Source organism: Macrobrachium nipponense, chromosome 11 (genome assembly GCF_015104395.2).
Source record: "Macrobrachium nipponense isolate FS-2020 chromosome 11, ASM1510439v2, whole genome shotgun sequence".
In the NCBI taxonomy this organism is placed as follows: Eukaryota; Metazoa; Arthropoda; class Malacostraca; order Decapoda; family Palaemonidae; genus Macrobrachium; species Macrobrachium nipponense.
This window is the reverse complement of record NC_061087.1, coordinates 54,983,466-55,008,229: the sequence shown is the minus strand read 5'-3', so window position 1 is coordinate 55,008,229 and position 24,764 is coordinate 54,983,466. Positions and strand designations below refer to the sequence as shown.

Below are 24,764 nucleotides of genomic sequence, written 5' to 3'. Positions count from 1 at the left end.
CTTCCTATTGTAAAAGGACCGAAGGTTTGTATGCCGTGTCGGAACAAATGACAATTTGTCCAAAATTGCATTTTTCCTAACTATACAAACCTGAGGTCCTTTTACACATAGTCCCACCTCATGCCACCCCTCACTCTGCAGTTTTTGCTTGGGCCAAAAGCAAAAGTGATTTGTTTACCTCCCAGTCGCGCGCGTGCGCCTGTCGGACAAGCAGTTAACTACCGAACCCCTTGTTCGAAAGCTTACGACCTATCCAGCTGCCGCTAGTACCTTCCTATTGTAAAAGGACCTCAGGTTTGTATAGTTAGGAAAAATGCAATTTTGGACAAATTGTCATATCACGCGCCTTGGGGGATGCTGGGAGTTCACGGATCAAGGTGTTGTTTTGTTTACAATCGTTACGCAGGCGCGCAAGCCCGAATTTCTTTCTTGCCGCATTAAAAAGTATATGTGACACATCTCTGAAATTATTTCGTCACTTTGACATAATTTTTGTACCATTTTAAATTAGCCGTTACATAGAGTATTATATATGAAAATGTGCGCGTTTTTATGTAGAATACAACAAAAAAATACTCATGATTGTAGCTTTTATCAGTTTTGAGATATTTTCATATAAACTACAATAAGTGCCAAAATTTCAACCTTCGGTCAACTTTGACTCTACCGAAATGGTCGAAAAACGCAATTGTAAGCTAAAACTCTTATATTTTAGTAATATTCAATCATTTACCTTAATTTTGCAACTAATTGGAAGTCTCTAGCACAATATTTCGATTTATGGTGAATTTATGAAAAAACTTTTTCCTTACGTTGCGCGGTAACTCTTCCGAAAAAAATCATACATGCGATTGTGGTAATGTTTGCACCATTTTAAATTAGCCGTTACATAAAGTTTTATATATGAAAATGTGCGCAATTTCATGCACAATACAACTAAAAACAACCCATGGTTGTAGCTTTTATCAATTTTGAAATATTTTCATATAAAAAATGATAAGTGACAAATTTTCAACCTTCGGTCAACTTTGACTCTACCAAAATGGTCGAAAAACGCAATTGTAAGCTAAAACGCTTATATTCTAGTAATATTCAAGCATTTACCTTCATTTTTCAACAAATTGGAAGTCTCTAGCACAATATTTCGATTTATGGTGAATTTATGAAAAAAATAACATTTTCTTTACGTCCGCGCGGTAACTCTTCCGAAAAAATCATACGTGCGATTCTGGTAATGTTTGCACCATTTTAAATTAGCCGTTACATAAAGTTTTATATATGAAAATGTGCACAATTTCATGTAGAATACAACAAAAAATAATTGAAGGTTGTAGCTTTTCTCATTTTTGAAATATTTGCATATAATTCACGATAAATAGAAAAAAAACCACGTTCGGTCAACTTTGACTCTACCAAAATGGTCGAAAAACGCAATTGTAAGCTAAAACTCTTACAGTCTAGTCATATTCAGTCATTTATCTTCATCTTGAAACAAATTCGAAGTCTCTAGCACAATATTTAGATTTATGGTGATTAAAAAAAAAAACTTTCCTTCCCTCCGCTTTTCTTATTTCCGAAATAATTGCATATAAAAAAATATATATAAAAAAATTCGACATTCGGTCAACTTTAACTTGTCAGATATGGTCGAAAACTGCATTTGTAAGCTAATATTTTTACAGTATAGTAATATTCAATCATTTGTCTTCATTTTGAAAGAAATTGGAAGTCTCTAGGACAATATTTAGATTTATGGTGAATTTTTGAAAAAAAATATTTGTTTACGTCCGCGCGTTACGAATTCATGCATTATTTTGTGATAATATTTTCTCTGTGTTACTTTTATTGTTTTAAAATGTGTTATATACCAAAATGATTGCAAATTAGTGTACATTACAACGAAAAAAAAAGTAACTCGTTACCTTTAACCGTTTCGTGCACAGCGCGATTTGAATAGAATTATATATGAAATTTTGTTTTTGCGCTATCATATATCGCATTATTTATATATGATAATGATAATTTTTTTAATTTCTGATGGTTGCATACTAAACTTCAGCCAATGACAAAAAAGGAGCCAGAAATGAACTCTTAATCTTGGAAATTAAGCGCGCTGTGATTTTTTGAAAAAAATATTTTTTCTGCTTCCGCGCTCACTCTGAAACACCTCCGGCACACGGGAGACATTTTTTTTTTACCGCTTCGGCGTTTAAGGGCTAATACTCTTATAGTATAGTAATATTCAATCATTTGTCTTCATTTTGAAAGAAATTGGAAGTCTCTAGGACAATATTTAGATTTATGGTGAATTTTTGAAAAAAATATTTGTTTTCGTTTGCGCGTTACGAATTCATGCATTATTTTGTGATAATATTTTCTCCCTGTTGCTTTTATCGTTTTACAATGTGTTATATACCAAAATGATCGCAATTTAGTGTACATTACAAAGAAAAGAAAGTAACTTGTTACCTTTAACCGTTTTGCGCACAGCGCGATTTGAATACAATTATATATGAAATTTCATTTTTGCGCTATCATATATCGCATTATTTATATATGATCATGATAATTTTTTCATTTCTGATGGTTGCATACTAAACTTCAGCCAATGAAAAAAAGGAGCCAAAAATGAACTCTTAATCTTGAAAACTAAGCGCGCTGTGATTTTTTGAAAAAAATATTTTTTCCGCTTCCGCGCTCACTCTGAAACACCTCCGGCACACGGGAGACAATTTTTTTTTTACTGCTTTGGCGTAAGAGGGTTAATGGCACCTATGTTAGGTATGTTATGGTGCCATAGCTCTATTATTGACACCTCACAGCTCCAATAATTGAAACTTGTGCCCGTCATGGCGCCATAAATTGCCGATTTTAGGGCGCTAGACAAGCGCCACAAAACCGGACCGCTATTAACCGAGTCCGCCAATAACTGGGGACTGCCTGGAGTGAGTGTTAGTAAGATTTTAGTTTATAAATTAAAAATTTATATATGAATGAAGGAATGTGACAGGAGGAGGAGGAGCAATTTGCTGTGTTGCTGGCCAACGTTCACATAATTCTCTCTCTCTCTCTCTCTCTCTCTCTCTCTCTCTCTCTCTCTCTCTCTCTCTCTCTCTCTCTCTCACTTGCGTATGTGTATTTATTTTGTAGTATGATAAATGATTTACCTAATAACTATTTTTTAAATATTAATAAGATTAATGAAAGAAATAGTAATTCCCAGTCATTTTATCTACTTAGAGATAGGAGGGCAGGGGAGTAAACGACATTTTGATATGCTATTGGCAGAGGAGTCACAACAAGTTATTCTCTCTCTCTCTCTCTCTCTCTCTCTCTCTCTCTCTCTCTCTCTCTCTCTCTCTTGTTGGCTGTGCATATATATTTTCAATGTTAAAATGTTTTAGATGACTAAAAAGATATTAATAATAAAATCTCAAGTATTAATACAGTAATAGGTATATTTGAAGTAGGATGTTATTTAAAGTATACATTTGGTATTTGAACTTTCAAGGTAGGCAGTTATTAGCGTTTTTAGAGGGGGTTCTATGTATTAGCAGGTTTTAACAATTCGTGGGGGTCTGGTATGCATCCCCGCGAATACAGGGGTCCACTGTATGCCTATAAATACTTATAAATATGCCATATTTTCTTATTTTTATAAAGAGCTTGAATAATAAACCAATGTAGAAATGTTTGAATTAAACTGCATTGTAAAAGAATAAAAATGAAGAATGAATTATGATAAAAATGATAGAATTCAACTGCATATATAGATGCCTAGGCTGAGACATGAAAACATAATAGGGTGATCAAACATCACTACTGCCGCAAAAAAAAATGTCCTTTTTCATGATTTTTATTTAATTTATTCATTGCAGTTTATATTCATTTATAATATATGTTAATATACTGATAAATGAATGTTATATCATTGAGATTATCATTAATGAAAGAGGGACAATCAAGACCATATGTTCACCAACACATTTGTTTAACAAAAACATTCCATAAAACCCTAAAATATACAGGATCCAAAAAATTGTCATTCAACTTGTTGATTTTAATGATAAGTATAACTATAAAATACATTTCATCATATTGATCTTGGAGAGGGTTGTTCTTTATTGTTATGTACTAACATCATCAACAGTTTGTAGTTGTGTTTTGTGATTGAAATGTCTACAGGCAGTCCTCCCCCGTTATCGGTGGGGGTTCCGTTCTTGTCCAGGTGCTGATGAGCGAAAGCCATCATGAACTGAAACTTTACAATTTATGGCAGGCACCAAGGTTCGGTGAATGGCGTCGATAACCGTTCAATGGTGCCATAACTATTATCAGTACCTTGTGGTGCCAAACTGAAACTCGGCCCTTATGGGGCTGTCAATCAACGATTTTATGGCACTAGACAAGCGCCATAAAACCGAACCGGATCGCCATTAACTGAGACCATCGATAACCAGGGACTGCCTGTATACTTAAATAAAACAGAATTAGAGGGCTGTCATTGGTTAACAGATCACCATGGCAACCAACCAGCCAATCAGGTTTTAGCTGTAGTATTCTGTATGCAAGGGCGTATGTTTTGAATACAATTCATATTTTTAATAGTGTATGTATTTTACTGATTTTATGAATAGAGTGAATTCTTTCCTTCAAAATTGCTGACATATGAAAGGATAATAAGAATGATAATAGAATTAAGCTCCATAGAGGAACTGGAAATTTCTCTCTCTCTCTCTCTCTCTCTCTCTCTCTCTCTCTCTCTCTCTCTCTCTCTCTCTCTCTCTCTCTCTCATGTCATTTGCCACATAAACACAAGTAGTATTGTTCAGTAACTGCTTTTGCCTTCATAAAGTTTACCTTTGTCATATCTTTCATTCCTATAAACATACAAAGCATTGTACTGTTCAGGCAGCAGATAGGTAAAACTGTTGGCTATGCCGCTATAGTACAGTGGACCCCCTGTATTCATGTGGAATGCGTACCAGATGCCTACCCCACACAAATAGTTAAAACCTGTGAATACTTAGAACCCCCTCAAAAAATGCTTATAAGTGCCTATCTTGAAAGCTCAAATACTAAATGTATACCTTAAATAACATCCTACTTCAAATATACCTTAAATTACTATCCTAACACTGTATTAATCTCTGAGATTATATTATTGATATCATTTCAAAGTCATCTTAAACATATATATATATATGTACAGAGAGAGAGAGAGAGAGAGAGAGAGAGAGAGAGAGAGAGAGAGAGAGAGAGAGAGAGAGACCTATTGAATTGGCAGCATCATAAGTCTGACTGTTTAAAGTGAAATTATGAATTATTTAAGAGACATAGAGAATAATAATGGAGAGAGAGAGAAAAAAAATCTTACAATATCAAAAGATTGAAATGAACTTCTATGGCAGCAGTCCTTCCCCTCTGCAAATACAAACATACAGTGGTCCCCCCGTATTCGCGGGGGATGCGTACCAGACCCCCCCGCGAATAGTGAGAATCTGCGAATGTTTGGAACCTCCTCCAAAAATACTCATAAAACTTAGCTATCCTTAACATGCAAACACCAAAGTGGCTAAAAGGACCATCCTTCATCAAATATACATAAAACATCCTAATATAGTTCATATTAACCCTCTTACGCCGAAGCCCTAAAAATCAAAATCTCTCCTGTATGCCGGCGCCGGTTTGGAGTGAGCGTGGAATCGGAAAAAATAATTTTTTCAAAAAATCACAGCGCGCTTAGTTTTGAAGATTAAGAGTTCATTTTTGGCTCATTTTTTTTTTCCATGAAGTTTAGTATGCAATCATCAGAAATGAAAAATAATATCATTATCATATGTAAATAATGCGATATATGGTAGCGAAAAAAAAAAAATTCATAGATAATTTTATTCAAATCACGCTGTGCAAAAAACGGTCAAAGCTAACGAGTTACTTTTTTTTTCGTTGTATTGTACACTAAATTGCAATCCTTTTGATATATAATACATAGTAAAACAATAAAATCAACACCGGAAAAATATTATCACAAAATGATGTACGAATTCGTAACGCACGGACGTAAAAAAATGTTATTTTCAAAAATTCACCGTAATTCTAAATATTGTTCTAGAGACTTCCAATTTGTTTCAAAATTAAGACAAATGATTGAATATTACGATACTGTAAGAGTTTTAGATTAGAATTGCAGATTTCGACCATTTCGGACGAGTTAAATTTGACCGAATGTCGAAATTTTTATATATATATATTTTTATATGCACATATTTCGGAGATGGAAAAAGCTACAACCTTCAATTATTTTTTATTGTATTTTTCATGAATTTGCGCACATTTTGATATATGAAACTCTATAAAAAGGCTAATATGAAAAGGAGCAAATATTAGGATAATGCGATGTACGTATTTCGGAGACTTGCGGCCGCGAATCGGCGCGCGTAGTGAAGGTAAATATATTTTTCAAAAATTCACAATAAATCACAATATTGTTTTAGAGACTTCAAATTTGTTTCAAAATGAAGAAAAATGACGGAATATTACTAGGCCGTAAGAGTTTTAGCTTACAATTGCGTTTTTCAACTATTTCGGTAGAGTCAAATTTGACCGAACGTGGTTTTTTTTCTAGTTATCGTGATTTATATGCAAATATTTCGAAAAAAGAGAAAAGCTACAACCTTCAATCATTTTTAGTTGTATTCTACATGAAATTGCACACATTTTCATATATAAAACTTTATGTAACAGCTAATTTTAAATGGTGCAAACATTTTGACAATCGCACAAAAAATTCTGATTTTTTCGGAAGAGTTACTGCGCGAACGTAAGGAAAATTTTTTTTCATAAATTCACCATAAATCGAAATATTGTGCTAGAGACTTCCAAGTCGTTGCAAAATGAAGGTAAATGATTGAATATTACTAGAATATAAGAGTTTTAGCTTACAATTGCGTTTTTCGACCATTTCGGTAGAGTCAAAGTTGACCAAAAGTTGAAATTTTTGCACTTAACGTTATTTATATGAAAATATTTCGAAACTGATAAAAGCTACAACCATGGGTTGTTTTTTGTTGTATTGTGCATGAAATTGCGCACATTTCCATATATAAAACTTTATGTAACAGCAAATTTAAAAGGGTGCAAACATTAGGACAATCGCACGAAAAAATTTATCGGAAGAGTTATCGCACGAACGTAAGGAAAAAGTTTTTTCATAAATTCACCATAAATCGAAATATTGTGCTAGAGACGTCAAATTTGTTTCAAAATGAAGGCAAATAATTGAATATTACTATAATAAAAGAATTTTAGCTTACAATTGCGTTTCTCGACCATTTCTGTAGAGTCAAAGTTGACGGAAGGTTGAAATTTTTGCACTTATCGTTATTTATATGAAAATATCTCAAAACTGATAAAAGCTACAATCATGAGTATTTTTTGTTGTATTTTACATGAAATTGCGCACATTTTCATACTTCATGTAACAGCTAATTTAAAATGGTACAAAAATTATGTCAAAGTGACGAAATAATTTCCGAGATGTGTCACTGATACTTTTTAGTGTGATAAGAAAGAAATTCCCGCTTGCGCGCCTGCGTAGCGATTGTAAACAAAACAACGCCTTGATCCGTGAACTCCCAGCATCCCCCAAGGAGCGTGATACAAAAGTTTACGGCTGGTAGGCCTATAAGTATTTTTCCGCGAATTTTTAAAAAAACTTTTTTGAGCCGACGTATGATACGTCCAATCGGCATATGGGAGACATTTTGACTCGACGTTTAATACGTCCAATCGGCGTAAGAGGGTTAATCTTTGAAATATTATTAATACTGTTTTAAAGTAAATCTTACATTTTATGGTTATACATAAATACGTACATACGTATTATGTACGTACTGCATGACTTAGTTACGTATGTGAAAATAATTCAGTCCCCCCATAAGTATTCAGTCATGCACGTTTTCTTTCATACTGTTACTATTTGAGACATCCATTTTCTTTTTACAAGGGAAACAAATGTATGTGAAATCAGAAGCGATAGAGAGAAAGAACAAAATTTGTATGAACATTAAACAATTGTTTTACGCTAGTACAACATATGTAAACCGGGTACTCACCAGTGATGAATGTTGATTAAAGATGATGATGATGAATTAGCCGTGCAGTCCGATGAATGACGATGAAGATATGACTGCACAGCTAAGCAGAGGAGTTACATATCCTCTGAGGGCGCCTCTTCACCTTCAGGAGGCGCTTCGGGAGGCAGTGACTCTGGCGATTTGGGAGGCACTTCTTCAGGCGATTCAAGAGGCACTACTTCAGGCGATTTGGGAGGCTTTGGAGGGTCTTTCTTCATTCGTGTGATGAACATTGTGATTGGCAACTGCTGCCGTTGCTTCTTCATGGTGGTGAGAGCTTGATTATAGGGCTCCAATGCTGTGTCTAGAATATTAGAAAACTTCAAGGAGCGCTCCATGTAAGGATCCCATGTTGCAACAAACTCCTGGAGGTCGTTTACCATTTTTTTAACTTGGGACAGGCGTTCCAAAGTCAGGCCCTCCTCCTCCTCCTCCTGATCCTCTCCTGAACCTGGAGTGTCTTCTTCCTTGCTGGCGGACTTCGTCAGCTCTTCCAAGTCCTGGTCGGTAAGGGGGTCAGAGTGGGCATCAATGAGGGTGCTGACTTCTTCCTCGGTGATATCGTCAAAGCCCTCACCACCAAGAATTTTTGCCAACTGGACTGCCTTATTAATGGCTGAATGCTGGATTTCCTGGGGAGAAAAGCCAAAGCCTGTATAATTATGGACACAGTCTGACCACAACTTACTCCAGCAGGCATTCAGTGTCTCCTTCTTCGTGTCCTTCAACGACCGGTCAATGACAGACAGACACGTGGCAATCGTGAATTTACGCCAATAATCTTTCAGCGTAAATTCACTGTCATGGTCCATTGCATCAACAAGGTGCTGGAGGGAGTTCCCAGTGTAGAGTGCCTTGAAGGCACGGATGACGCCCTGATCCATAGGCTGGAGGAGAGAGGTGGTGTTGGGAGGAAGGAACTCAAGCTGGACTCCTTTGGAATAAAGATCGAGAGGGTGGCCACCAGCGTTGTCCATTATCAGCAAGACCTTGAAGTTGATGTCCAAATCGGCCAGGTATTGCCTAACTTGAGGAATGAAACTCTGGTGAAACCAGTACTCCGTCAGGACTTTGGTGATCCAGGCCTTGGGATTATGCATCCAGAAGACGGGCAGTAACGCCTTGTTCTTGTTCTTGAGTGCCCTGGGATTTGCAGCCTTGTAAATGAGGCCTGGTTTCAGCATGAAACCAGCCGCATTCCCGCACATCAGGAGGGTCACCCTGTCCTTTTGTGCCTTGAATCCGGAGGCTTTAGCTTCATCCTTCATAAGGTACGTCCAGGACGGCATTTTCTTCCAGAACAGGCCAGTTTCGTCCATATTGAACACCTGTTCTGGGCGATATCCTTTCTCTTGGATTATTTTCATGAAGGCCTGCGGATATTTTGCGGCTGCCTCTTTGTCTGCAGATGCAGCTTCCCCATGTAGGGAAACAGACTTTAGATGGAACCTTTTCTGGAACCGGTGGAACCATCCTTTGCTAGCCTGAAATCCTTGGGGAGCTGAGGACGGTCCCAGTTGTGGTTCTTCTTCTTCGTCTTCCTCTTCAGGAGCTGGTTCTCCAAAGCCCAAGAATTCCAACGTCCCTACTTCATCGCCTTCCAGTGCCTCCACATCTTCGGCTTCGGCTTCCTCTTCCTCACCACCTTATGAAGCAGTAGGAGTTGATAGCTGCTGGTAGATCTGTCGTGCTTTTTGGCGTATGATGTTGGAGTCAAGGGGCACGTTCTTCTTCCTTCAGTCCTTTATCCAGAACGCGAGTGCAGATTCCATTTTCACAATGGTTTTGTCTCTCACTGTGGACACAGCCTTTGCGGTGCCATAGAATGTCATACTTACACTTTTTCTTATTTCATTTTCTTTTTTCTTTATATATCTAACTGTGCTCTCATTCACTTTGAAATGGCGGCCGACTGCAGCGTAACTTTTTCCCTCCTTCAACATATCGAGAAGTTTCACCTTCTCGTCAAGCTTCATTACGGTCTTCTTTCTTTTAACTTCTTGGCCAGAAGCCTTAGAAGGAGCAGGGCGCTTTTTAGGGGCCATTTTCGGTACGATGCACACAGATATTTGCTGATACGCACAAGAGCTTTGCTTTAACGTTCGTGTATACCCGTAAGTTTCTGCGCAATGAGGCTGCTGGGTACTAGATGCGCGATACCCACAATTCCATCTCTGCGAAATGGGGCCAGGGTTCAACCAATCAACACCAAGTGTACAACCAATGAGCGACAAGGAAAATGAATGCTGCTCCTGGATTGGCTGCTGTGCAGACAACAGCCAATAGCGTTTTAAATATCATTTCGTTTGGGTACTGCTCTAAGAAGGCGTCACGGCATCATAAGATTTGTTTATCTGCGGAAAGTTGGCTTGGGTAGAGCATCTTTTAAGAAAACCCAACTTTGTTACTGACAATTTGCTGTGTTTACATGAGAGTATTACAGAACTGTAATATTTGAAAATTAATAAAGCTTTTTTCATCATAAAAATTTATTTTGTCATGAAAATATACTCATTATGTACGTATGAAAAATACACGTACATGTACGTACTGCGTGCCGCAGACATAAAAATACGTACCCTGTTACAAATACTTTACGTACTTTAGACATGGTCTGCATACTTTTATTATCATCCTAAAACAATTTATGTACTTACGTACATACATATCATAATTAGAAATCATCTTAAAAAATTTCATAAAATGTACTGCCTGCACAATGCGTACCCAATTGACCCAATACGTATTTATGTAAGTTCAATGGCAGTGTTGCTAAACTACAGCATTTCACGCTAGATCTGGAGTTTTCAGATTTAATCTAGCACCATTGTTTTCCAATTTGCACGGTCGCGCAATCCTAGAGATTTTTATGATTATCTAACGTGAAATTTGGCGTGTTATCGAAGGTAATGAACAAATTATTAATAATATATTAACACAGTGGTGCTTAAAAATCTGCCCTGACGCCAATTTTACAAAAACAACAACTGTCACGTGTGTGACACACCTTTGAATGTCTTTGAGACAAACCCTAAGGCTATAATTATAAGGTAAGTATAGGGGTTGTTTTTCATTTCCAGGTACTGCTTAAATCTCCTTCCTACATCCGCCCTGCCCTTGATCTCTCTCTCTTTTCTACATCTTACAGTTATCCAAGCGAGAGTTTTTTTTTATGGGATAACATAGGCCCTCCAATTGCTTTTTCATCTGGAAAATATTTATTTTGTATACAATTGCCTTTCTCGGCTGTGAAGTTGATGTCTATCCGTGGCTGTGAGATGACCAGGAATGACGTGTAAGTCAGTGTCAAAGTAACTCTACACTTCAGTCAGACCAAAACTTTGTTGCCATATCGTATTCAAGCAATACATATTCTGTTATTGTTTCCTATCTATCATTTTGTGTGTGAGAGAGAGAGAGAGAGAGAGAGAGAGAGAGAGAGAGAGAGATGGCTGTACGTATACGATTGTTTATTTTCTCAGTTGCCAAACTCACTCTGTTATGCTTTATTTCATATTATCTTGCTCACCAATTTATACCTACGATATTTTTATTCAATTCATTACATCAAGATTTATAAGGAATGTCTAATAAATAGAATAACCATATCATTATGAAATGTCCTTGTACAAATAGTAAACACACAAAAATTCGCATCCGCGAATAGCCGGGGATGACCGCGAATAATTATGTATATGTTCCACAGAGAAACCCGCGAATGGGCGAGTCCTTACGCGAATAATTTCTAGATAGGATTCAAAGAAAAATCCGTGAATCCGGAGAACGCGAATACGGGGGGTCCACTGTATACTATAAGGAAGAGAGAGAGAGAGAGAGAGAGAGAGAAATTTTATTTTTATTATTTAATCTCATTGAAACTTAATATATGAAAATTAGTACTGTAAACTATTATTTTATCATAAAATGTAGTAGAACCCTTAAAGATAGTATATACAAACACTTCTAACACTTCCAACCAAAACTATGACATATGTATCTTGGGATGGGGAGAGAGTTATCCTTATTTAATAGAGTGAAATGAAAAATTATTGCATTACTTACAGTACTATCACATATGAATTTTGTAATTACAGTTATATTATAATTATTTGAAAATATTAAGTGTAAGGGTTTTGTTTGGTCTTCTTTTCTTCTTTATTTGGTTTGGTTTATTTTATATCCTTTATCGTTTCTTGCTTAATTATTATTATTTGTTTGAGTCTCAGGAGTGTTTAAATGAGATGCTGTGCAAGTTTCTTCCCTTCGTTCACACTAGAATGATACAGTCACAGTTACAAGTTCAACTATGAAGACTATGAATCGATAATAAAGTTTCTCTTGACCACTTCAGCTCTGGGAATCTGGTAGCTGACCTACTTTCATCACGGCCGTGCAGCGGTCCTTTCTTTTTCCAACTGGTGCTCTCCATCGCTGCTGGGCCTCTCAAAGATTCTACAAGGAGAGTGTCCCACCTAGAATAGTCGGGGATAAGCTTTTGTCGCCTGTTGGTCTTTCATATGGGTTGTAGATTATCTAACGCCGTCCTTTAGGTGTGGTGGATTGACTTCATTCCTTCCCTTGTGGATGGAACTAATAATGACGCCGGAACTGTCGAGTTTCCAGCAAGAGTGTAAAGGTCATGTCACAGGTGAAGATTTTTATGGGAGCGCTTAGATTAAAACATTGCATGTGTTATGGCTATTGTTCAAGACTTCCTGTGATTAATTTGCTCTCTCTCTCTGTCTTGTTTCTCTTTCTCTTTTATGTTATGCTCTTCCTAACTGACATTCTCCCAGCTATCATTACATAAGAAACATATTATACATACATGTACCATAAAAATTCCCTCATCTCAGTGAGAGAGAGAGAGAGAGAGAGAGAGAGAGAGAGAGAGAGAGAGAGAGAGAGAGAGAGAGAGAGAGAGAGAGAGAGATTATATAAACTTTAGTTGGCAAAATGCTCCCCCTTCTGTCATTATTTGGCATATTTGACAGCTCGGGACCTCAGCTTAGCTTAGTACTTGGATCTGAAAAGAAAGATGCTGGGTAAAATGGATTTTCTTGCAGTCAAACCTTGGTTTTCGTGCGTTTCAGTTTCCTTAGACTTTTTTCTATGAAATTTTGTCTCGGTTATCGTACTTTCGGAAATGCTCTATCTGGGGTCCAGCTCAGGACCAGGTCCTGTATTGAGCACCCAAACAAGCATCCTGTCTTCTCGAATGACCCATTCTGGCTTTGTGTCTCACTGAACAAGCATCCCGCGATGGCAGTCTGCATCACCGCACGTGTTTGTTGTGTTTTGTGCTATTTTGCCACTAAAACTCATTGCAAAGAAGCCATCATGGGGCCAAAGAAAGTTGCAAGTGCCAGTGCCAGCCCTTCAGTAAAATAAGACCAGAAATACAATATAATTCAAGAAAGAACTTGTAGTGAAGTGGTGCGTATGTAGCTGATCTTACTAGGATGTACAAGTCAGTGTTGACAATCAGTTCTATCTTAGCAAAGAAAAATGAAATCAAGGCAGGTGATGTTACGAAAGGGGTCACTTCATTATCGAAACAGTGAATGCAAATTAGTGGAAGATGTTGTAAAGCTTTTTTTAGTGTGGATAAGTGAAAAACAGTTAGTGTGGAATAGTGTTTCTGCATGCAGATTTAAGTAATAAAATGCCAACAACACTGCTGCTCTTAGTGATTTCAATGCCAACAAGGCTGGTTTGAAAAATTTTAAAAGCTTACGGCCATACATAGTGTTGTACGGCATGGGCAGTTTTTTTGTGCTACAGGGGTCCAGTGACTCTCAAGCTGGTCCTATTGCCAGTAAAAAACGAAGTGGGAAAGTAACCCCAGACACTAAAAAGTGTAGAGAAGTAACCCCAAATAGGTTCTTGATACCTGAAGTCCTTCTGGAGGGGGATTCCCCTTCCAAACAGTAACCTCTCCTCCTCCCTCTCTGTCTTCCATATGCTAACAAGAGTCTTCCATAAAGGTAATAGTGATGTTAAATATTCATTATTCATTTTATTAGTCATATTTATTTTTCATTGTTTTCTATATGTAAAACTTAGTTTATTCCCTAAAAATATATATTTTGAAAAAATATTTTTGGGGGTCTGGAACGCATTAATGCTTCTGTATATTTCAGCGTATAAGATGACCTTTATATCCTAAAATTCACCCTTAAAAATTGGGGGTCATCTTATACTGCAATACTAATATCAAACCTTCTGTATCTGTAGGCTAGCTTTGGCCTCAGTGCTATAGCCTAACCACCAACATATATGAAGATTCACTTTATGAAATAAGGTGATAATAAAGGTAATAAAACCATTTTTACCATATATGTTATTGGCATATCTTCATAACAAATAGCCTATTTGAGGAATAATTAGAAATCAATCAAACAAACTTTCATGTATGCGATCCCCATTGCGAAAATGTAAACATCAAGCTAGGTTTCATTTACATCAACTTTTATCTTTCGGTAAACTTTTAGAAACTTTAATGGTAGTGTGATTACTGTATGATAATAACATTTAGGGTAATATAATATTCATTTTTCATAAAAGCTTCTCATACATATCACAAGTTTGCTCACATGCCACTATCTTAGGGATTCGAGTCTGGTTCTGATGAGTCCACTTCGGCTTCGTCATTGATATCATACAAATCATCTTTAGTGCTGTCCATGGCATTTTGTAAATGATTTCATTACACTCTAATTCACGTTCCCCCATGCTTTTATGGCAAAACGCAGCGAACTTCAAGTGAGGCAATACGCAAAGCTGTTTGTAATTGTTTCAAACAATTCAGTCATATGAATGATAATTGTGCATGATAATTACTGTTCATTATCGTATTGCATTATTAGTAGATGTTGTTTGAGAAGGGCTACAAAACGTAAGAAAACAAGGGTTTCCCTTTCAGGCGACCATTTGTAGGAAAAACATGTAGAATCTTTGTTAAACCCAGCTTCAATCATTTACAATAGGATTGTATCTGAATTAAGTTCCATTCAGCAACTAAAGACAGTGATGATATTGGTAAAATGCAATCGGCTGATTATTTTAAGGCTGTAAGTAAGTACAACCAAAATGCAAATGGCACATCATCGCTCTGTTCATATATTTTAATATGATAATACATCCAATATAATATGATAATACATCCAATATGATTACAGTAAAACAAGTTTGATTAAAATTATCATTATTCTCAATGCAACTATTATTCGACTTTTCCAAGTGGACATCTATCAATGTAACAAACTCACTCTCTCTCTCTCTCTCTCTCTCTCTCTCTCTCTCTCTCTCTCTCTCTCTCTCTCTCTCTCTCTCTCTCTCTCTCTCTCATCGACTGTAATACTAGTGATACTCCATCCTCCTATAAAAAAGTTCCTGGTTTTAGAATTCTAGATGGAGTTATTATTATAAACAACCAAATTGAGAAACAGCTCATTGCTGACGTCATTTACCCCGCAACTATCAAGCGTTTATTAAGAGCTCCGTTAAAATTGTTGAACTCTGCCAGTTCTCAATGGTGGCTTCCTTAATTCAAAATAGAATATATTTTTGTTCATCCCTCATGGAATGGATATCTGTAGAAAGAATACTGGTAAATTAAAGCTGCAGGTTATAGCCAAGTCTGATAAAACGAATAACGGCCAGATGGAAGTGATATTCGGAACTGGAGATATCGCACCTAATGCTTATACTACAGTGAAGTAATGTGTGCATGTTTTCAACCAAACTTTGTTCATTTATAATAAAAGGTATCTCCGAATTATATCTCTTTTAACAAATAATGGCAATGAAGATATCGAGAATATACTCAAATCAGCCAAGATTTTTAGAGTGTAAACAATATCAAATGCAAATGATGTACATGACAGTGTTTATATTCTGTAGTACAGTAACAGTATGATGATAGTAATACTGTACGTAATTGGATACAACAAGCAAAACTTAAGTCATCATTATTATAAATATAGTTGTATACTGTTTAATTTTTGCAAATATGTAATCACTTTTCTCCAAAATACATTTCTGTTTTGTAATTCAGAAGGCGTCTTATACTACAGATATGAGATAAATCATTAAAATTTGCCATGATTTTTTACCTCGTCTTATCCAATGGTCATCTTATACGCAGAAATATACAGTATTTGCATTATTTCTTTTGGGAATCATTGTTTTGGTTTTTGTACATTTGGATATCATTTGAGGTTCCAGAACGCATTCCAGTACAGTCACCCGTATTCGCTGAGGATGCGTACCAGACACCCACGTGAATAGTTAGGCCCTGCGAAAAGTTGGAAACCCTATAAAAATATGTAAAACCTCCTATTGTGTTAGTCAAAACACAAGAAAACCCCCACTACTAATTTGTATACAGGCAGTCCCCGGGTTACGATGGGTTCAGCTTAGGACATTCCGAGGTTAAGGCGCTTTTGAATTATATATATTCATCAGAAATTATTTCCAGGGTTACGATGCCTACAATGCTGATCTGGCAGATGAAATATGATGCCAAAAATGCAAAATAGTAATCAATATTTGAAGATTTTTTTATGCAAAATGCAATAAGAATGCAGTTTACATAGTTTTCAATGCACACCAAGCATTAAAAGTAAGGTTTTCTTAGGGTTTTTGATGATGTTCCGGCTTATGACTATTTTCAGCTTATGACGTGTCTCAAGAACGGAACACCCATCGTAACCCGGGGACTGCCTGTACTTGGTTTTTTAATAGTTTTATCACAAAAAATGTATTTTATGATGAAATTGATAGAAAAAACAGGAATTTGTGGATATTTCTTGTAGGAAAATACAGCGAATATGCAAGTCTTCCACAAATAATGGGGTAAATGTTCCAGAGAGAAATTCATGAATTGCGTGAGTCTGCGAATCCGGAGAACGCGAATACGTGGGGGTGGGATCCGCTGTAAGTACGAAAACTGAGGTTTTGCTGTATTTTCTGTATGAATTGATATTACAGCAGTCCCCCCATATTCCCGGGGGTGCGTACCAGACCCCCCCCCCTCCGGGAATAGTTAGAACCCGCGAATGTTTGGAACCCCTATAAAAATGCTAAAAACAGCCTATTTTGTTAGTTAAAACTCAAGAAAAACCCACTAAAAATTTTCATACTTTGGTTTTTTAATAGTTTCATCACAAAAAGTGCATTTCATGATGAAATTGAAAAAAAACACCAGGAATTTGTGGATATTTCTCAGAAAAATACAGCGAATGTGCGAATTTTCCGTAAATGATGTGGGGGAAACGTTCCAGAGAGAAATCCATGAATGTGTGAGTCTGCGAATCCATAGAACACGAATAAGGGGTGTCCACTGTACTGCTGTGTTTACATTAATATTAATATTTGAAAATTATTTAATATCATACAAAATCATGCATCTCTGTGAGAGAGAGAGAGAGAGAGAGAGAGAGAGAGAGAGAGAGAGAGAGAGAGAGAATTATTATTTTTATTACTTTATATTGTTTAATCTTATTAAACTTATACAGTGGACCCCTGCATTTGTGAATTCACGCATGCGTGGATTTCGCTCTGGAACATATATACCCCCATTATTTGTGGGAATTTCCCTATTCACAGTATTTTTCTATGAGAAATATCCACAAATTCCTGGTTTTTTAATCTATTTCATAATGAAATGCATTTTTTGTGATAAAACTATTATTAAAGAACCAGGTTTAACATTTTTGTTTTTGTTTTTCTTGAGTTTTAACTAACAAAATAGACCATTTTAAGCACTTATATAGGGAGTCCAACTATTTGCAGGTTCTAGCTATTCACGTGGGTCGTCTGGTACCCATCTCCCGCGAATACGGGGGACCACTGTATAATATTAATTAATATTAATATTTGAAAATTAGCAAATCGTTTTTGTACCTTGAAAATGTATTTAGTCATGAAAATAACATCAGAATACACTAATTAGTGAATATTTATCAGAAAAACCTGCAAATAGGCAAATTTCCCATGAATAATGGGTAGATATGGTCCAAAGAAAAATCCCTGAATAGGTAAGACTGCAAATCTTGAGAACACGAATACATGTGGTTGACTCTACTTCCTACCAGTGTCACTATTTACTGAAACGACCGAAACAGACCCTAGATTTTTTTTTTATATAATTGTAAACTTGTTTAATTACTGTGTATTAACAGATAAAACATAATTTTTGTCTGTTCCAATTATTTAGTTGGTTTATTGCCCACCCAATTATTAACTCATCAGATAAGAGTTGGGACAGTAATATGACATAATCTTCAAGTTTGGCATTACCATGGAGGAACATTGGACCAAAGAAGATTGGATATTTTTTTGTACTGACACTCTTGACAACTGGATACAGTATTTATACACTTGTTGTGACAAAAAGTTCTCCCAGATTGAAGGTTCTGCACTGAGAACACTCATAGAAGGCCAGGCCTGTACCAAAGGGGGGTTGGGAAGGTCGAACAATCCCCCCCCCCCCCCCCCCCCCCCCCAAATTTCTGGAAGTCCATATTTTCTGTGACTATCCTTTTCGTTGAACTGTACTTACAAAGTACGTAATAGATAATTAATGTGTTTTTTTGTTAAGTCAAAGTATATACTTAACAACAGATAAGGGAATATGCATGTTATTGTTAACATAATATTAACAACAGATGGGAATATGCATGTTATTGTTAACATAATAAATGAATCAATCAATAAAACTGAAGAAATATTCTTGAATTTCAGTGCAAACTTTCAACATTATAAGTAAAATTCTGTTAGCCAAAGTCAGTACTTTGAATAACATCTAATCAGGTAGAAGGGCATAGACCGCATACCTAGTTTTTCTTCTTAATATAACTAGAATAACATTTTAATGTATTTCTTCTTGTATAGTATACCTATATATACAAAGCCATTATAGAAGAAAAGGTCCACTTTGGGAAAAATGACCCCTCCATGAAAAACTCTAGGTACGGGCCTGAAGGTTCACAGAAAAAACATTTGATGTCTGCAATTTGTTGTTGGGTGTACACTATGGCAGAAGGAATTTTATTTTTCCTGTGTATCACTCACTTTACAAAGGCATGTAGGGCACTAAATTTTCTATTTGCTGAATATGATCAACAAAGTTATTAGAATGACCAGGCTGCTCTCTCTTTCTTATTCAGTACTTTACATTGTGTATGGTGCATGTTAGTTGGAGCTCTGAGAGGGCTGTTTTCCAGGATCAGTTTGATGTATACTGAATGTGGTTGGTCCATTTTAACTGCTCCAATGTGTTCTAAGACAGTCCCTGGAGTTCACATGTACTCAACACCACAGTCCTTTGAATTCCCATGTGCTGGCCGACTGGGTTTGGGAAAAGTTCCTAAATATTCAACAACAATATAGGGCTGAATTGCTGAGTTTGGATTCAGGCACCTTGCATTATTTATTTATATTTATTTATTATCAAAACAGTTAATAATTAGGTGGGCAATAAATTAACTAAAGATTTGGGCCAGACAAAAATTGTTTTATCTGTAACATATCTAGGGCTGTTTCGATGTTTTGTGGGCTGTTTTGCTCTTTTTGGTTGTTTCAGTAAATAGTGAGACCCACTTCCTACCCAATCAGACAATAGCGTGTCATATGACCATATGTGCTGCGTGCAAGTTACAAGTTACAAGCAACTTAGTTTAGTAAAGTATAGGTACATAAAATGCATATAAGAATAAAAATATAAATTAAAAGTTTATTTATGGTACGCAACGAGCATATGAACAATAACTGTTTTAAATCATGGACGAACATACATATTTCAAGTAGATTGGCTGACCCTCTTCAGTGTCCATCTTATCCGATATCCAGATTAATGGGGTCCTGTTTAATAAGGGTCGACTGTACTATTACTATTGTTACAGGCAGTCCTCAGTTATCAACAATCCAGTTTTATGGGGCTTGTCTGGTGCCAAAATTGGCGATTTTTAGTTTTTGGCTCCGATACCTACCTAACAGAGACATCATTAACCAGTTATCGGCGCCAAAATGCAGTTATCAGTGGCATAAAGCACCATTAAACGCCTATTTTCAGTTATCAGCAATTTTTGATCATCATGAAACCATTGGAACGGAACCCCCACCAATAATCGGGGACTGCCTGTATATATTTATTATTATAATTTAATATTATTAATCTTATTAATATTTAAGTTAGTACTTATTATTAGGTAAATCATCTATTTATCATACAAAAGTGGTTAGTCCTCACCATCTCCCAGAAATTTATAAAAAAATTCTTGTGCCCCTCTCTCTCTCTCTCTCTCTCTCTCTCTCTCTCTCATCTCTCGTCTCTCTCTCTCTCTCTCTCTCTCTCTCTCTCTCTCTCTCTCTCTCTCTCTCTCTCAGTAATTGTGAATACATATGTTGGTCTATGAAAACAAGTGAATTAGTGATCATTTTTGAGATATGACCCAAAGAAAAATCTGCAAATTAGTAAAATTTCCCCCATGGACGAATAAATTGTGTTCCACAAAAAGGCAAAAAGTTAATTGTTTTGATAGTCTTGAACTGATACATCAATGAATATCCAGCCATAACTGTGTTTTTTTTTTGTTCTACCTTGATTTACTCCGTTTAGCTGAGACAACACACGACATACTATTTGCTTGTACTTAACACTTGCACACATTTCCCTCTCTCTCTCTCTCTCTCTCTCTCTCTCTCTCTCTCTCTCTCTCTCTCTCTCTCTCTCTCTCTCTCTCTCTCTCTCTCATTTGCTTATGAAATGAATTGGTATTATGTGATGTTTAATCATTACTTCCTGAGAAACAACAGTAATTATGATTTCTTTTATATGTTTAATCTATAAAATCAATAACTGATGGATTTTGGATAGGATTCTGGAAATAAAACAGGTGTGTGATAATATAGTAAATTGTGAAAATTGATTTTCATTTGTTTTCCTTATTCTTTTTTATTTGTATTTGAATTCAGTGTAAGTTTTTAATACAGTTTTTATTTAAGTACATTTTGGTATTATAGAAATACTTGCAAGCCATTTCATGGATATATGTAGATAGGGATTCAGAAACTAAGAAAAATAATGCAGTGACAATATTGACAATTTTTTAAACAAAACTTTGCTGCTCCATTTCTAAAGTATGCTGACAGTTTACTGAAAGATTAACCAGTTCTTCATTCCTTATACCATATGTTGAATTTTGTAACAGGTATTTTCTTCAGCCAAGAGATTCAGCTGTAAGAAATTCAAAGGGTGACCTTGGGGCACTAAGATTGAATATACATTACACTTCAGACCATGTTTTTTCTAGTCAGTCTTATGACAGCCTTCGTAATCTTATTCTCCAGAGTACTGGGGAAGAGGTAGGTTATTTTTTGTTTCACTGCATATTTTTGAACGTCAGTCAATTTTTGTTTTTATATAAGTAGCATACCAAGTAATTATATAGCTAACGTTTCTACCTCGCACAGCAACTATTTAAAGATTCACAGTAGCACTTCTATTGCATTGTTTAGGTGACAGGCCCCACTCACTGTCGAGGCACACAGGAAATAGACTGGCAGGTAAGTTCAGTTTGTTTTTGCTGGCACTGGTGCATGCCTCAGCACCATTTGCAGCAGCTTTTTGGTGGTTTATTCAGTTGTCTTTGCAGATTTTGGTGAAGTACAATTACTTTAGTATTTTGGTAGTTGGATAGTTTGTTATAATTTTCCCTTGTTAGTTTCCTAGTTTTTTTTGCTGAATTGTGCCCAATTTGGGCAATTAAAGTATTCACTATTGTGGTGAACGGTGTAAGACTAAGACTAGGCTAACAATGATTTGTTATGATCCTTATTTGATCGAGTAAAATGTAGGGGACAAGAGTGTAGCATGGAGAAAACTCGTAATGAATGTTCCTCTTGAGATTATATGCAGTTGGGAAATCCTAGTCTCACTTGGATAAATTAGAGAGAGATAGGAAGAAGAAAGCTGCTTCCAGAGCCGAGAGACATTCTTATATTCTAGGAACTACTGCCAAACACGAGTTTAGAGGCTAGCTCAATTGCTCTCCTTATTACTCTTTTTCATATACTTTTTCATCTATTCCTGGCCCTCCTGCTATTCAACCTCCTACTCCTGTGCCTGGCTCCCATGTTTCCAACTCTAATACCATCACCATTCTCGAATCTAGGTTTGATAAAAAGACAAACCTTGTGGTAAGTACAGTGGCAGAGTTAGGAGCATCACTCAGATTAATGATGGATGAAATTTTTGCAGAGAAAGGGACGAGTTGAAAGTGCAGTGCAAGTGGAGGAGTTGGCTGTCTGTCCCGACGGTTCTCCTAGATGAAGGTCGCTGTCATGCTCCCGTGAACTTAGAGAAGACATACTGGAAGTCCTTGGAAGGCCATCGGATTTTGCCCATGCCTAGCCACCCCCACAATCGCTCCTTTGCACAGTCCCAGGTGTCAACTGACAGCCATTAAAAAGGCATGTCTTTGGAGGTACATCCATTATCTTCAAGCTCTTCCAACAACTCTGGCATGGATAGGAGGCCCCACAAATGGTACCTAAACTTCCCAACTGCATAAGTGCCCTCCTGAGGATGTTGGTGCTGTGGCGGGATCACAAGCTAAAAAACAAGCGAACAAGACCCCCCCACATAAATTTAACCAATCTGGCTGCCAAACTCACCCTGAGCCACACTTTCCTTTCCACGCTATCGAATGCATGCAGGACAATTGACTTACCTATACATAGAACACAAACACATGTACTCACCCCAACTCCAGATACTCAGGGCTATGCTGTGCTCTCCACAGGACGAGGTCGCTGAGACACCAACAACCGCTGCAACCCAAAATCAACACCTTACTCAACAACAAAAACTATAACCACACAACTCAACAACAACACAACAACAACCAAGAACCACAACCACACAGCACAACAACAAAATGACAAGCAACCAAGGACCACAATTCAACAACACAACAACCAGGGACCACAACCCCACAACTCAACGATACAACTAACAAACAAGGACTACAACCACAACTCAGCAACACAAGAAACAAACAAGGACTACAACCACCACTCAATAACACAACAAATAAACAAGGACTACAACTACAACTCAACAACAGAACAAACAAACAAGGCCTACAACCACAACAACAACCAAGGACTACAGACACAACAACAACACCACCAAGAAACCACAACAGCTCACCAATAACCCCACTCCACAATACCAAACCTATAACCCCACAACAACGACCCTCAACTATAACAACTCACAAGAAACTCACAAGTTCAACAACCTCCCAATGCACAAGCACAACAACCTTCAAACACACAGCACAAACAACTCTACTAACTCCCTGAAAAACACAACACAACTGATCAACAATACTGCCAAGACTGCTGCCCAAAAGTCTGTCCTTCACGATTTCTTATCACAAACTTCTTCCTGCTGCCAACTTCCCACTGAGCGCTAACCGACAACCAACCATCCCACTGACAAACGAGCATTCATTTGCTAAGTGTCTATTCCCATGAACACAAGCAACCTAACGACGTTTGCATTCACCTCTCTCTCTCTCTCTCTCTCTCCTCTCTCTCTCTCTCTCTCTCTCTCTCTCTCTCTCTCTCTCTCTCTCTCTCTCTCTCTCTCTCTCTCTCTCTCTCTCTCTCAATCCTCATGGAACTGTCCTCTCATAACTCCTCCATATTTCCTCCCATTACATTTGACAACGTCTCCTTACACTCGCAACACCCACACTAATAGCCTTCCGCAACACCTACGGATGTTCGGACGCAGGCCCTCTGGACCTTGTTTGTGGGCCATCATACACTACCATACACTTCTCCCAGACCACTTCCAGTCAGACTCCCATTACCATCTCCCTCACTACTATCCTCCCAAATCCTGCTTGCTACTTCATATATATCTTCTAGCTCTTGCCCACTTATCTCTCATAACTCTGCCACCAAATCACTCACCTCATTTACACTCCTGCCAAACTCCCGAAGAGATTCATTTATACTGCCAACCACGTCATTACTACTCGATTCCCTTCCTGTTGAAATCTCACTAAACCCTGACAATTCAAACCCACGCACACTATACATATCATTCCTTCCCTCAATGTCATCTGTATTACACTCCTTATCCATAATTTTTACCCCAACACTAACCCCTCTATCACGCAGCTCACATTTCTCCCTTTCATTCCCTTTCCTTACCTTCTTCCACTTTCTTCCATACTCAACCAACACTAACTGCTGATCTCCCAGATCAATTTGCTCACTGATGCTCGGGTCACATTTATTCACTTTCAACCACTCACTCATTGCATTCTCCCGAACATATTGTCGCATACTAGAGGACCCACCCAACTGAATCCCCTTAACACCTAGTTTCACGAATTCCCAGCCTGACTCATCCTCTTTCACCTACACACACTCGCCACATGACCTTCCTCTCCACATTCGACACATTTCGCTTGTGGCTCTCTACACATCTTGGCATAATGCCTGTTCTTTCCACATTTGCCGCAAGCCACATTGACATGGGTACCCCGACATCCACTCGCTATATGCCCTATCTGTTCACACCCAAAACACGCCCCTAAC

At 37.2% G+C, this 24,764-nt stretch overlaps 1 protein-coding gene across 1 annotated transcript in view; it reads left to right on the top strand.

Annotated features, from left to right (window-relative positions):
- Nucleotides 1–24,764, top strand: part of LOC135206036 (ras GTPase-activating protein 3-like) — a gene marked incomplete in the record, with an annotated part of 518,306 nt that overhangs the window by 211,992 nt on the left and 281,550 nt on the right. The window contains 1 exon segment of the mRNA XM_064237213.1: nt 21,356–21,509. Within this exon segment, the coding sequence (XP_064093283.1) occupies nt 21,356–21,509 (154 nt within the window).